At 39.4% G+C, this 14315-nt stretch overlaps 1 protein-coding gene across 2 annotated transcripts in view; it reads right to left on the bottom strand.

The window, feature by feature from the left end:
- The window catches only part of MGAT4A (alpha-1,3-mannosyl-glycoprotein 4-beta-N-acetylglucosaminyltransferase A), a 67039-nt gene that overhangs the window by 7975 nt on the left and 44749 nt on the right, over positions 1 to 14315 (bottom strand). For both annotated transcript variants that reach the window (XM_072336100.1, XM_072336091.1), the window contains exons 9-12: positions 13427 to 13541; positions 7582 to 7712; positions 6818 to 6925; positions 6197 to 6390 (exon numbers count right to left, since the gene is read on the bottom strand). In XM_072336100.1, coding sequence (XP_072192201.1) covers positions 6197 to 6390; positions 6818 to 6925; positions 7582 to 7712; positions 13427 to 13541 — 548 coding nt within the window. The remainder of the gene's footprint in view (positions 1 to 6196; positions 6391 to 6817; positions 6926 to 7581; positions 7713 to 13426; positions 13542 to 14315) is intronic.

The following is a 14315-nucleotide window of genomic DNA, read 5'->3' on the forward strand; positions in this document are numbered from 1 at the left end:
TCGTCTGTAAATAACAGGAATCAAATCTTCTTCTCTGTGCTTCCTCGTGTCTTTGTTTAGCAATTTGACGTACTTTTGTATATTCCATTTCCAGAAGGAAGAGAGAGCGAGGAAGGCAGAGAGGCAATGTTTCCTTCCACATCTGCACAAACTGTACATCAGCAGCAAGGAACACACCAGCTTGTAATTCTGCACAACATGAACTTCTATAAAAGTAACAGTCAGTCAGCAAGCTTTGGGCTCTCCACAAACGCTGTCGCCCCTGCAAGAGTTATTATCCACCAAATCTATCCTCTCTTTTTGATCTCCGGATGCAAATAGGGTTAAAGAAATCTAATCTATCCCCACTCTGTCATTTTCCCAGAACCCTCATTAGGAAACGGTTATTTTCACTGTTACTGGAAACATGCATTAACCGTGCATTACTTTCCCTGTTTTTCTTGTATAAAATATATAAGAAAGATTAATAACTTCTCTTCCATCTCTCACGCTCAGTTTTGTTTCCTATCCTTTAGACCACTTATCCATTCCTTTGCAAAAACCACTTTTACTTGAAGGAAAAAAAATATATATCTTTATTATGCAAGTCTATATAAGTACACACACACACACACACACTCATGCATGCAAATAATTCTTAAGATGTAAGGAATTTTTGTCTTGTTAGTTTCTGATTCAAAACACAGGGGACAAGGGGGAAGGAACTTTTACCTCCATTCGCTTTCATGCAAAATGTTTGGTAAGATTTTGCTTTCTCTGCCACAAACAGTCTCACAGTCCATAACATGTATTAAGGATATACATATAGGCTGCCCTGAAAGTAATGCCTCCTGTTTATTTCCATGGAGACCACACCAGATACAAAAAGTCCCACAACACTATTTGATAGAGCAAACTCACAGTTACAGAACACTAGTTTTCAACACACTGGACCCATGGCTTAACCTTCACGTTTCTGCTGCCACGACTGAAATGCACCACCCACCCCTCACTGTGTTCACATCCACTGCTTGGTGCCCATAGACATTCAACAGGTGTCAATGAATGTCAGTGGGCACCATTTTTTCTGCGTGGAGGAACTGAATGACGCACCTTTGCTCCATCCGCACTTCCATGTCAGACACCATTGTGTCAGACTGCCCCTCCGCTGCCATCTGTCACACAGCAGCAACATGTAACGGGATGGTGGTGGGAAGGTTTGACCTCTACTGCCAACCTACCGGCATCTGCCTCTGACACTGTAAGCCGACACCATAACATAGGAGGCATTACTTTCATAGTAGGCCTCATATACAGACGCACATACACACTTCTCCAGAAGCACTCCAGTCAGGTTTCTTAAACACTGGCATTTACTACCATTTGAGATGCACTTGGGTATGGACAACCTCACAGGATGCTGGATGCAATTAGGACACATCAGACACTCAAGCCCTTCAGGAAATCAAATTATGTAATTCAGGGTATCACAAGAAGCATTAGACACCTCACATTCAGGCAACCGCATTAAGCCTCTTAATATTTCTGACCAAGAAACATAAACCCAGGAACACTGCCAAATACACAAATCTGGAGCATTAGTGCCATTAAGGAGGAAGCAGCATGTCCTTGGCTCAGGCAGCTCTTTTCTTCTGTCTCTTGATCCATGCCTTCTTTTCTTTTCAGATGAAGCACTTGCCTCATCATTGCAGGCATAGTTCCATGCTCGGAGCAACCGGCATCAGTGGCTGGGAGCCTGCCTGCCAAGTCCCTGCTGCCAGTGTATCCATTTGAGGATGTTCGACTCATTAGTACAGAAGCTTATGTAAACACAGAAACCAAGTCCTCAAATTCCTCTTTTTTTTTTTTTTTCCCTCCACCCGCCCACAGTGAAAACATTAGCCCAACTGAAATGCACTGAAGCACCAAAACTTTATTAAATTGATGAGACTTCCATATATTTCCTATCAACTGATATCACAATTAAAGGTTAATGAAAAGATAATATGTTAGGTTTTAATAACCTATTCTATAACTACGCATTTAGAATATAGATTATTTCTGAACTGCACACTGTGCAGCTGTGTGCATGTGTTATGTCAGCTAGAACTGCACAGGAAAGGCAGGATGTATTGCGCCATGCTGAAGGAGAGCTTGTTTCTACAATGAACAGCTTTAAAAGCTGTGCTGCTTTTCCACTACGATGAAGTGGGCTTAATAGCAGGATAGCAACCGTCACTTTTTAAGTAGGTAATTTTCAGCCCTGCCACCATAATTTAAAAGCAAAGCAACTCATATGTCTGGTTATCAGGTGCCAGACAATACACGGTACAATCAGTTTCAAGTTTAAACAATCAAATACATAATTCCCATTCATGCAAGAAATATGTGTTGTGAGAAGCTACCACAGGACATACTCACAAGGTTAACATCACGTGTTCCCTGGGATTCCAGGGTCAACAGCAGAGAAAATTGGATGGTTATTCTCAAATACCGCACCTCAAGTGGCTATGCCAACAGCAGAATACAAAGTAGTGAAGGTAATCTACAAGCAGATTTGTCCAAGTAGTGAGATTCTAGCTTAAAGATGAAATGCCAGACAGTAAGGTCCACCTCATAAAGCCACTTTATTAACCATCAATAGCACGTTACGAAGACTACCCAATAACCTGTTAAAAACAAGGACGGCTATGAGGCAACTAAAGTTAAAAGCAGAGGAGTGTAAAAACATAAGAAATACACATGCAAAACACAAGAAAACACAAGTCCTGCTAATCCTTTCAAAAATACTCTAATATTGCTAAGCAGTTTTCATAACAAAGTGAGCCTGGAACAACAGTATATAATAAGAAAGCAAAGTGATTTTTGTTAATTATCTAACGACCTAAAGGAAAATAAAGTCAGTGTTTCATGTCTTCACAATGAAGGCTGTTTTGAGCATTCAGAAAGTCGTCCATCCATTTGAAAAAAAATAAACGTCCCACAGTGGTGAGCGATTCATTCCTCAGTAAGAAAGTCAGTAGATCTACTTTCAGTCTCAAGGACGTGCTATTGTAACAGTGGTACATATCTTGGTGTTATTGCAAAAATAAGAATAAGAATTTAGCTTACTGCCAAGGGACTTCAGTGTTCTGGCTGGAAATCTTTCACTTGGAAATGACTGATAAAATTGAGTATAGGAGCTGTTACTGAAATGAATGTTAGACAGTTTCAATTTACACACCCCTCTTTTTTCCTTCAGGTGTGGTTTAGAACAATCAATGTCTGACTTCAGCCTTCAGCAGGGATAAGCCATCAAGGTTTAACACAAAATAGCCACAAATGTTCTTTTCTGCTCCACTACATGAGTTCAGATCTCACCTGAGATCACTAAGAAATACTTGCTCCTGTTATCCCTGACAATATTATCAAGTCACAAAAATCAAGTATTTAAAGGCTTGATGAAAGCTAATTACCAAACTGCTATACTCAACAGAAAACTGCAATTCAGTTCTGTGAAAAAGGTTTGGCACGGAAAAATATACTCTAGGAACAAGTTAGTGCTCTGTCCCACTGTAACAGACCTGCCATTCATTCTGCCAGTTGCAGTCAATATTTCCATTAAGAAGCTTGTTTATCAAGGATTTATTACTGGAGCTATTAAGCAGTTACACCTCAAACCCACCTGGCAGACAACGTTTCGTGCAAATTCAAAGAGCTATTCTATTGCTCCAAAAAACACAAACAACATCTGCTGCGCCCCTTGACAAACACAAAACAGCTTTCAAAAGAGTATCTTCCTGATTGCCGTGGATCTATCTCCCTCCCCAGCAGGCAAGTTTTCCTGATGTGCAGTCCACTTTCCCTTTCATGTGTTTCAACCCACTCCTCACAGATACACATTTGGCTGCCTCAAAAAGCATCACTGAAATATCAGGAAGCACAATTTCTTCACCCAACCTTCACCTACCAAAATCTGCTGCTGAGGAAGTTAAGCAGGCAAACAAAACCAAGTCCTCATGGCAGTGTCTGTAGCCCTCCTCAGCTACTGACTGCAGAAGGGCAAAATACTTTATTTTTTATGACCTTTTGGCAAAGAAACACAAATGAATAAATACCAAAATGGCATAAAATGATAGTTCAAATGATGCTAAACTTAGTTTTTTTAAGTCTGAAACTATAAAATCATTTTAAGTTGTGTACTTCCTTTGAGGAAGCAACTGAATTCAAGACACTTCATCTAAACTAAAACTGCTCTCATCAGTAAGTAAAAATGGTAAAATAAATAATCATATAATCCTCTACTGCTAAGACTGTTCCTGACAGCCACAGATGTTCTCTTCTGTTCCACTACATGAGTTCAGATCTCACGTGAGATTACTAAGAAGACTGTTTCTAACAGTCTTATCCCTAGGTACAAATTTTAAGAGCACAATAATGAAAACTGTCTTCCCATCTTCCACAGAGATAATCGGTGTTTACTTTTACCCCCAATTCCTTCACCATTAAGATCACACACACCAAATACATACTTCCCTCAGGCCTGCGTTTGCTGATTTGCTGATTTCTGAACTAACAACAATTTACAGAATCATAGAATGGTTTGGAAGAGACCTTTAAGATCACCTAGTTCCACCCCCCTGCTGTAGGCAAGGACACCTCCCTCTAGACCAGGTTTCTCAAAGCCCCATCCAGCCTGGCCTTGAGTGCTTCCAGGGAAGGGCCATCCGCAGTCTTGCTGGGCAACCTGTTCAGTGTCCCACCATCCTCATAGTAAATATCTTCCTAACATCTATTCTAAATCTACCCTCCTGCAGTTTAAAACTTGTGCAGTTGCTAACGAAACTGTCATTATGTACTTGACTCACCCTAATGAAACAACAATGTTCCACCCAAGATCAACATTTACTTGCTACAGTTACCCTATTTATAAAATAGAAGCGTATAATTCTCAACAAAACCAAAAATAATTCAGAAAATAAAAACAAATTGGACAATGATCACTTTATAACCTTGAAGAAGAAAATCCGATCAAAAAGGAATCAGTGAAGTTCATACATTTCATTTGGAAAATGTGTCATTTTTACGCAATTGGCACAGGATAAAAAAGTAAGAAGTCTGCCTTTAAACCAAGAAGGTATGGCAGTCAAACCCTTCAAACACATACACCTTACAAAGCTATCCAGGAAAATCTTGTAAAGCACAGCAACCAACTGAAAGAGTAATTTGACATCTTGTGCAACAAACTCGAGTTTCACAGGTCAGACCAGCTTGGAACAACATAGAACAAGGAAACTACTGATCCTCACTTAGTCTTTGATTATGTAGCAATGTGCAGAAGTTGACTTAATGGATTCAGTTCAGGACTGCAAAAAAGGGCTCCTTCACAAGAAAAGCATCCAGACAAATCATGCAAAGAAACTTTGCTCTACCATACTATAGGTACTGGCCTCAAAAAAGCATGTAAGGTATGTGAGGAAAAGTGAAAGGAATCCACTAAAGTAGCAATGCTTGGACACTAAACAAGCAATTTAATTTCAAAGTCTTCGACTACCATGTTGGTAGGACAGTAAATAACAAAGCGGCAAAAAAGTCTCAGCAAAAGTAAAGGAAGACTAAAAACTCCAGCAGATAAAGTCACCTCTAGCTCCCTAAAAAAATCACAGATACTTACATTTCAAGCCTATTTTTAAATTTAATTAAATAGGTCAACTTGGACTTTTCACACTTTTTCAAGCCCTAAAGCAGAATCTAAAAAAAAATAAAATAATAACCTTTAGAGTTCCCAAATTTCAGGTAAAAGGACACCATATGCTCCAGCAAGACTTCTGGTCTGGACAATCAATGGTCTGAGGCTGAGGCTGCAGGGCACAACATACTGTACCACACACCGCGCTGCACAGTTGTACTTGTAATTAGAAGGAGACCAACCAAGCACAAATAGAACCAAACTGGCTCCTCTGGATTCCCTTATGAGCTGCCATAGAAGCACTGGTCTTGAATTGCATTTAACAAAAAGGCTCCAGGTAAAATTAAAAGAAGAAATAAAGAGGAAAATAACATTTAAAGCAGTAAAAGCATGGAACAAAAGGTTGCTCATGATCAGTTTCACCGAAACTGCAAATAAACCAGAATGATTTCACTTTAGTTTATTACAACAGCCCCCAGTTCTATTGCCAAGTGTTCTTGGCAAACATATAAGCCTTAAGTATGAGACCAAAAACAAATAATTACTAACCTTTCTACATTGACGGGCTTGTCAAATTTAAATAGAATATAATCCCCAGCGACCGGTGTGACGGCCCAGAAAAAATCTTCCCCTACGTAGGTTTTTTCTAACGTATGCCCCTGGTAGACTTTTAAAGATGTGGAAACCTCTGCAGGTGGATTCACGTGGATTTTATGCAGTAGCGGTTTCAGGAAGTCTTTATCCTAATCGAAAGAAAGACAAACATCATGCTGTTTTATTATGGGTTTTTTTGTTTGTTTCAAGTGGTTACATTTAAAATGAACTCCTAGAGGAAAAAAAAGAAAAATCATTTCCAGACACCTCAGATCTTGCACTAGGTAATACGATGAGCATAAAGGAATAAATGAAGAAAGAAAAAGTAATAGAGAAATAATAATAATAATTAAAAAATTAAAATATATTTCCACTAGCAAATATACATAAAAATAAGCTGAGATTGGTATTTCTTATACCTGATAGTAACCAGTTTATAGCAGGTTTCATTCCAACTGGAAAAACACAATTAAAGAATACTAAACAAGAAAGCTCTTGTTTTCTTAAAGGCTAAAAAAAAATAATAATCATGAGATCAACTTGTTCTGGAAAGGAAGGAGAGGCTTAGCTACTAACTGTGAGTTTCTGGATCTTCCCTGCCAGGGAGGAGTGGAGGCCAACATGCTGGAACAGAGAAGGCCTGAAGCGTATCCGTAGGTTTGATTTCTGCCGATCACAATGTTTCTAAAGCAAGAAGAGAAGGGAGAAAAACCCACATTGTTAAATTCAACAAAAAGTTGCTGAGATTTTACTGAAAATATGAGATGTTACATGAACCAAAAAGACTCAAAAAAAAAACCAAAAACAACCCAGACGTGCTTATCCAATTCATCTTGGATTTCTTCTAGAAATCTAGCAACACTGCTGCGCAAATATAATTCTAGTCAATAAAGAAGAAATTTACATGTATTTTTGTACAGAACCTGTTTCTTCAGTCTTTGAGCAAGGAAGCTACTGGAGGAATAAGGACCAAAAAACTAAATTTAATCACCACCTGGAATCTTCTTCATGACTGCTATACAACTAGTAGAATTCTACAGAGCCTCACTGGGGGTTACAAGAACGAATTCATTGCAGGACTATTACATATAAAAACTAATCTGACATTTTCCTTTCACCAACTACTGCATCCACCTCCAGAATCCAAAGCAACAATTGAAATGCCTCTGAAAAATGTGTTTCTGAAGGTTTACTTGAGATTAAATTCTTAGTAGGAAAACAGATTATTTCAGGACGCACAGTAACCACAATAAATTGTATGCTAGCCTTTAATTCACCAGAAACAGCACACACACCAACATTAAAACATTTTAGAAGCTCCACAATAAGAAGTTACTTACAGCATCTTTTTCAGGGTTACACACTTTCACCCAGAGGATATGGTCCAGAAGCCAGTCAATTGGTTTCTCCTTATAAAACATAAATATGAACTCTACAATAAGAGTGATATCTGGAGACTGGAACATTTTACCTGCAATGACAGTAAGAATAACTGGAGTTATTTTATAATAAAGACAGCATCATATCTTGAAACCACTGAGATAATAAACAAGTTTGTGCCGTGACAATGTATGTTAGAGATGAACAATTTGAAATCTCAATGTTATTAAAAGCCCCACACTTCTCATGGAATCATAGAATGCTTTGGGTTGGAAGCAACTTCAAAGGCCAGTTAGTTCCAATCCCATGCCATGAGCAGGGACATCTCTCACTCCATCAGAGTGCCCAGTCCCATCCCAGGTGGCCTTGAGCCCTTCCAGGACTGGGGCATCCACACCTTTTCTCAGCAACTTGTTTCAACGCCTCATCACCCTTACAGTAAAGGATTTCCTCCAAATATCCCATCCAAATCTGCCCTCTTTTAGTTTAAAGCCATTACTCCTTGTCCTGGTACTATAATTTCTGACCAGATTTAATTTTATCAGAGCTTTAACTTCCCTAACCTCTGGCTGCTTGAACAATTTTTCCGCATTCCTCCCAGGTGAAATGCCCTTGCTTTCAGCTATGCAAAACTAAATAAAACAGAAAAACTAATCGAACAAGAACTTGTGATACATCTGGATGCTGTTAAAACATTCCGTGTGTGCTACAGCATAATCTCCTTAAGAACAGACATTTTCTGTCTGCAAAAACAGAAGAAAAATTATGGGTATGTGCTACTTACGGGTACTATTCTCTATGCTGTCACATAGCAGCAACCAGAGTTTTTCCCCAAATGTACAGGCCACTGTCAGACTCGTACCAAGTGCAGTTCCAAATAGACATAATTAAAGCAGTCAGCTGCCCAGTAGAAAGCCCAAATCCCTCACATGAGAAAGACCTGTAGAATTTTGCTATATACTGATGTGACTTTGGGGCTTCCAAAATAACATGCTCCTTGGTAAAGTACAGATAGACTTCTTGGCAGTATGGCTACTACAGGATCCTTGGTAATTCAAGTAGTAGGGGTCCCAGTATTTTTTCTTCCTACATTCTGAAGGAACAGCTGGAGTAAACACTAAGAACAGGTACCTCTGAGGTAGCAAAACCACTCCCTGTGCATCAGAACAGGGAATTTGGTTCTCACCTACAAGAACATAAAACTCTCCAGAAAGGCCATTGAGGAGCTGCATACATTATTCTTGAGGACAAACAAAGGAGGAACTACCTTTTGTATGCAACTTAAACTACCAGCAGTAGAGCACTCCACTTGAGCGTGTGGCTGAATGGAAATGAAGAATTGCAAACACTCTGAATTACTCCATTCCTTAAGGTGGATGTTCACTTTTACATAAACAAAAGACAGGATATGGTTGGTTGAAGCATCACTCTGAGCCAGTACTAGACTTAAGACTAGACAAATTTTTGCCTTAAGTGATGATATTTCCACTGTGAAGATGGACGTGGACCATTACTCAGATTCAGTTACTCTTCCTCTGAAGCTCACCTAAGTCTGTCATCCACAGAGGTCTATCACAAAGTAGTACAATAAATCAACCATTAAATAAAAACAAGGAGCTGGGAGTTCAGATCTTTTTAATAGGGACGGAGAATTTCTCTGCTGAAATGGAACTGAGCTTGGCATGTAATATACTATCTCAGTACAGACACAGAATTCCAGGTAATTAGTTTACATATTAAGTAACCAGGATATGTTTTAAGTGAGAACATCTAAGTTGTGGTAGCCTTGTTATATGTGCTCCAGCACTGTCAATTATCAGACTCATACATCTGGAGATTTGCCCTAACAATGCTTAGATCCTGACCTGCAAAATCCTTCATTCTCTCTAAAAGGGGTCAGGCACATAGGAGGTCACCTAAAGGGCTCCATCATTTTCAGGAAACACATCAAATGAATAGGAACTCTCATTCCATTCCTGCATGACTTGAGTGAAATACTTAGCAAAGAGCACAGCCAATGATGTAACACTTCTTTCGGAATTCGAAATCAGTTTGGAGGAGTCTGAATGCAATTACATCATGATGTAGTACAACATGGAAGTCGTAACTGACATAAGAAATCCCAATTGTTTCATCTGTTGGAATGACATTATGGTCATAAAGGAGACTATTCACAGAGCTGGGTGGAAAATTAAGCGTGCTAAGACATAGTAACAGGCCTAACGCTGCCAGATCAGAAAGCTGTCCCTTAGACCAACTATGAATTTTTGTTTTAGTAAGAAAAAACATTAACATTACTTGTTAATGCTTTCTACAACAACGACCTCAAACACACATCCCCACTTGAAATTACCGTGCGATGTAAGTGAAGCTCCCCCTAAACAAAGGACAATTCCCTCTATATTACAGAGCTTTGTTGTTAAAAGAAAACAACATCTTCAGGTCATTATTAGTATATTGTTGCTATTTACATACTTACATTGTTGTTATATTGTTTGACATTATTTACAGAAGCATTTAAAAACAGAGAAGAAACAAATAATTTATACAATACTGTATAAAATGTTCACGTGGAATAGCAGCTCTTTCAGCTTGTCACACTTCCAACTAAACAGGCTCCTAATTTTCCTAGTGATTCATCTCTGCCTACTGCTTCTGATAACAGTGCAGGAAAAGACAAAAATACAAGAAACCCTAATCAAAGATCAGCTTAAAAATGTAAGGGCTCATCAAGCTTTTATGGGACTGAAATCATCATTTCTGGATGGCACTGGCTGAAATAGTCTGTCAGTCACGCCTGCTTCCGCAGAAAGATGACCTTTCCATGATGTGCATTGTAAAGATACATATGCAACCTAGAAAACAAAAACATCCCTACATTATTGTTTCAATTGCTGTGGGGGCTGACTGAAGAGACAGCTTATCCTCTTCCAGGAGTACGTGTACTCAATTTGCTCCGGAATCCTTTTCTTTCTCTACTCAAGGACACAGCAATAGCACCACACCATACATATATCACTTTGATCAGCTCATCTTCTAAAGAAGACAATGATCGTAGCCTTCAGTTGTCATCTGTGGTGAAAAGACACTCGCAGACTGTGCCACTTGAAACCCCAACAATTATATAACTAGAGAATAAGACTGAAGAGTGGGCATACACTCTTTTAATCTAATTTAAGATATCCTAATTTCATCTGAAATAGAAACAGGATATGAACAGGCAGATTTACTACTATGTGGCAAACCTGTGCCCAAAGATGCTTTCCTCTGGGCCTGCATTTGCATGCTGTTGTTCAACCGTGCAGCCCTGCACCCTGTCTCAGGGAAGAATCCAGGTACAATTGTCTTCAAACCCCACTGGCCTCTCAGTATTATACTCCCACACATTGTGGAAGGGTTCAACAGCACAGGCAAAGCCCTCTCCCTGAGTTCGCAATGAGCACTGGATCAAAAACTAGCAGGCAGAATCCTGCTCCTCAAGCCTGAGACACCTACCTGGAGTAACACTGCCCCTCACTAAGCACAGATACACACATACTGCTTTCTGAAGTGCTGTCACCACCTTCCACTCTCAGCACAGCACAGCCCTCCCCCTAGCTCTTTGCCTTTCAGTACAACAAAACACCTCCTCTATCTGCCATTCCTGTCACCTGCAAAGCACTTCTGGCCCCAGAACACCTTCGCACACCAGCTCAAAACCATACTTGCTTTACCACAGGCTTCTCATGCAGAGGTCTTCAAAGTTCTGGAACCCCAACTGTACACGGCTTTTTTTTGACATGGTAAGCAGTCCAAGACAATCCCTGCTCCACACATCCAACATTTCAGCCCCTCTGAATCCAAATCAGACAAGCTTCTCCTTTGTGAGGGTGACAGCAGCAGCCTGGCTTCCCTGGAACACAGACATAGCCCAAGAACAAGCAGAAGCATTTTCTCAAGCCCACAAAGCTGCAGATGATTAAAATGCTGCGAGCCATGAAGCCATTCAGGTGGCATCCAAATCTAGCCTGCAGATTGCCTGTTTGCTGTCCCCAATATGCAGTCAAAAATCATTAAGCTGGAGACCTAAGCAAAAATTGGAAGAATCAGAAGAACTGCAAAAGACAACCTAGAGGCTGATTTCAGACCGCTCCTTCAAAGTTTGTGACAGCTGACACTACAGCTACAGGACAAGCTATTGTAAATCCTCTGGAAAACACTTCAGCTTACAAGCAGTTGGAAGACAAATTGGTATTTCTCATAAAAACCTGGCAGGACTTTACCATGTTATGCTAAGGACTGCAGTGCAGAGCTGAATTTGAAAGAGCAGAAGAGGCACCTCCTTCCACAGAGCTTCTGGGGAAAGAGCATACATCTCACCCATTATTTATTAGATACTTGACAGCACTTAGGGCTATGCTTTCAGTATCAAAAAAATAAAAATAAATCAAAGAAAGCAACTTCTCCTCAATGGTAGAGGTGACAGGATTTTATAATCCTGCTGTCAGCCTAAACAGCTGCATTTCTTACTTCTTCATGTAGTACTTGCGTAAATTAGATTTTCAGTTCAGAAACACTACGACAGAAACACGTTTTTTCCTAGAAGAATTTGTAAGCTGATCAAGGCTTCTAGTAGACTACAATGAATCAGCTACACTAAATCACTAATTGCTAAATCACTAGCAGTTTTGTACTCTAATTTTAGGTATCTACGCAAAAGTCATCCCAAATTACAACAAACTACTTTTGCCCTTCTCTCTAGCTGTCTGCTTTACTAAATTACCAAGATTCATAAAGAGATAGCACAGACGAGGGAAATCTACATTGTTTGCATATTCATATGCAGTCTATGGCTGTTGTAGATCAGCGGGTTTTAAAGCCAGAATTATTAGTCACCTTCATGAACACCAACTTTTTCCTCAAAACTTAGAAGTGGGATAAGTACCTGAACTGGGAGGAAAAAAAATGTTATTTTGTAGACAAAAAGACAAAACAACATATTAAGATATGTAGTCATGGCTAAATGCATTCAAAAGTTTAATTGTTTAATCAACAGGATGAAGACAAATATGATAGAAGGACCAGAACAGAGACGCCTAGCAGCAGAAACAACTAATTACAGCTGTTTTCAGAGCCCATGATGCAAATAGTATACAGACACTACAGGAAAAAGAAAGACATCTTTGCATGTGACTTATCCAGATCTCAGTGTTAAGAAGTATCTACCTGTTCCTCTTGGGTTAAACTCTGTCTCCTCTATAGCAAGCACTAAGAATATCAACTACTCTCACAGTCGTGTACTGCCACTGACAGACAGCCTCTATATAACCCTATGAAGGAACATACTGCCATAACTTCTCCTGGATGGATTAGAAAGGCAAAGATAGAAAAGGCTTTGCAACCAAGACAAAACGATGTCTGATGATTCTTGGGAATTTTATCATTAGCACCATTTTGCCTGTTTCAGGCAGCGTTCATTCTTGAGCTTTTTCCTCTTTAACTTCACAGTCTAATTACATTTTTATTTTAAACTGCAGTTAGAATCAAAAGAAGGAATTCCTTGCAGTTCAAGTGTTCTTTTAAATAAAATAATTTCTGGTTACAATGCTCTTACTGCCAACAGTTTGAATTTGACTGTCACGGAAAAGCAGATAAACTAACAAATGCAAACACGAGTTAAGCCACAGAATTCTTTAAGGAGTCAAAGTATTTCTAATTCTTGGTCTATTTCCAGTACAAAGATAGCTTTGAAGTCAGATCGCTATTCATCACACCGTCTAAGGATGAATGTGTTCTTTCAAACTACTAAAATGAACATTTTCTTACCAATGAAACCCAGCTGAGAAAATTCCAGAATCATCCAATCTTCAGAAGCGAGCTGAAGCGCAAAGTTTTTTATTGTGCTGAAGTAATTCTGCTTGACAACGATGTCATCTTCAAGCTAGAAAAAGAGAGCAGTGATATCAACATCCATAAAAAACAGAAAAGTGATAGGAGAAAACACTGCTAGGAAATAGTTATTTGTAATACACTGCTAACACATACCCATATATTTTTAATGCAAGCACTGCTATAAAGCCTCAGCTCTACAGACAAGAATAAATATTTTAGGGTTCATCGTCCATCAGTGGAGAATTAATCCAGAATCTTCCTGTAATAAAACGCCATGAATACATCTCAACATAATGCACATGTTAAGTAGGTAGTAACATCACACAGCTTTTCTAGCTTCTATCTACAGAAAAGAACTATTCATTAAATAATTCCAGATTAAGCGACACCATCAGGACATTACATGAAGAACAAATAGAATTTTTATATTATTTCTATTTACTATTTACTGTTTTCTATTATTTACTCACTCCCTTGCTAGCACTGAAAGACTTTCCTCAAGAAGCTGAGATCTACAGAGGCAGGACTCACTTCTCCATTTCCTGACTTCAGCTGTCAAACAGAAGAGCAGGTGCATAGTCCAGCCTTGCCCAGACAGCACAACTTCCAAGATGTTGTGCTGCAATTCCTTTACTGCACATTAAGTGCAGGCTGTTGCATAAAGGATACTGCTTCTCCTGTTCTAACTCCTAGAGCATTCACGCTCACCTCCTTGTGCTGGCACTAACGTTTGTGTGACTGCCTAGCTTCAAGCAGGCTGCCAATACAGCCCTCCCTGCACAGCTGCCAGGAGAACTCAGTCTCCAGCAGCTCTTAAAGAGCA

The sequence above is a fragment of the Excalfactoria chinensis genome, chromosome 1 (genome assembly GCF_039878825.1).
Source record: "Excalfactoria chinensis isolate bCotChi1 chromosome 1, bCotChi1.hap2, whole genome shotgun sequence".
NCBI classification, from domain to species: domain Eukaryota; kingdom Metazoa; phylum Chordata; class Aves; order Galliformes; family Phasianidae; genus Excalfactoria; species Excalfactoria chinensis.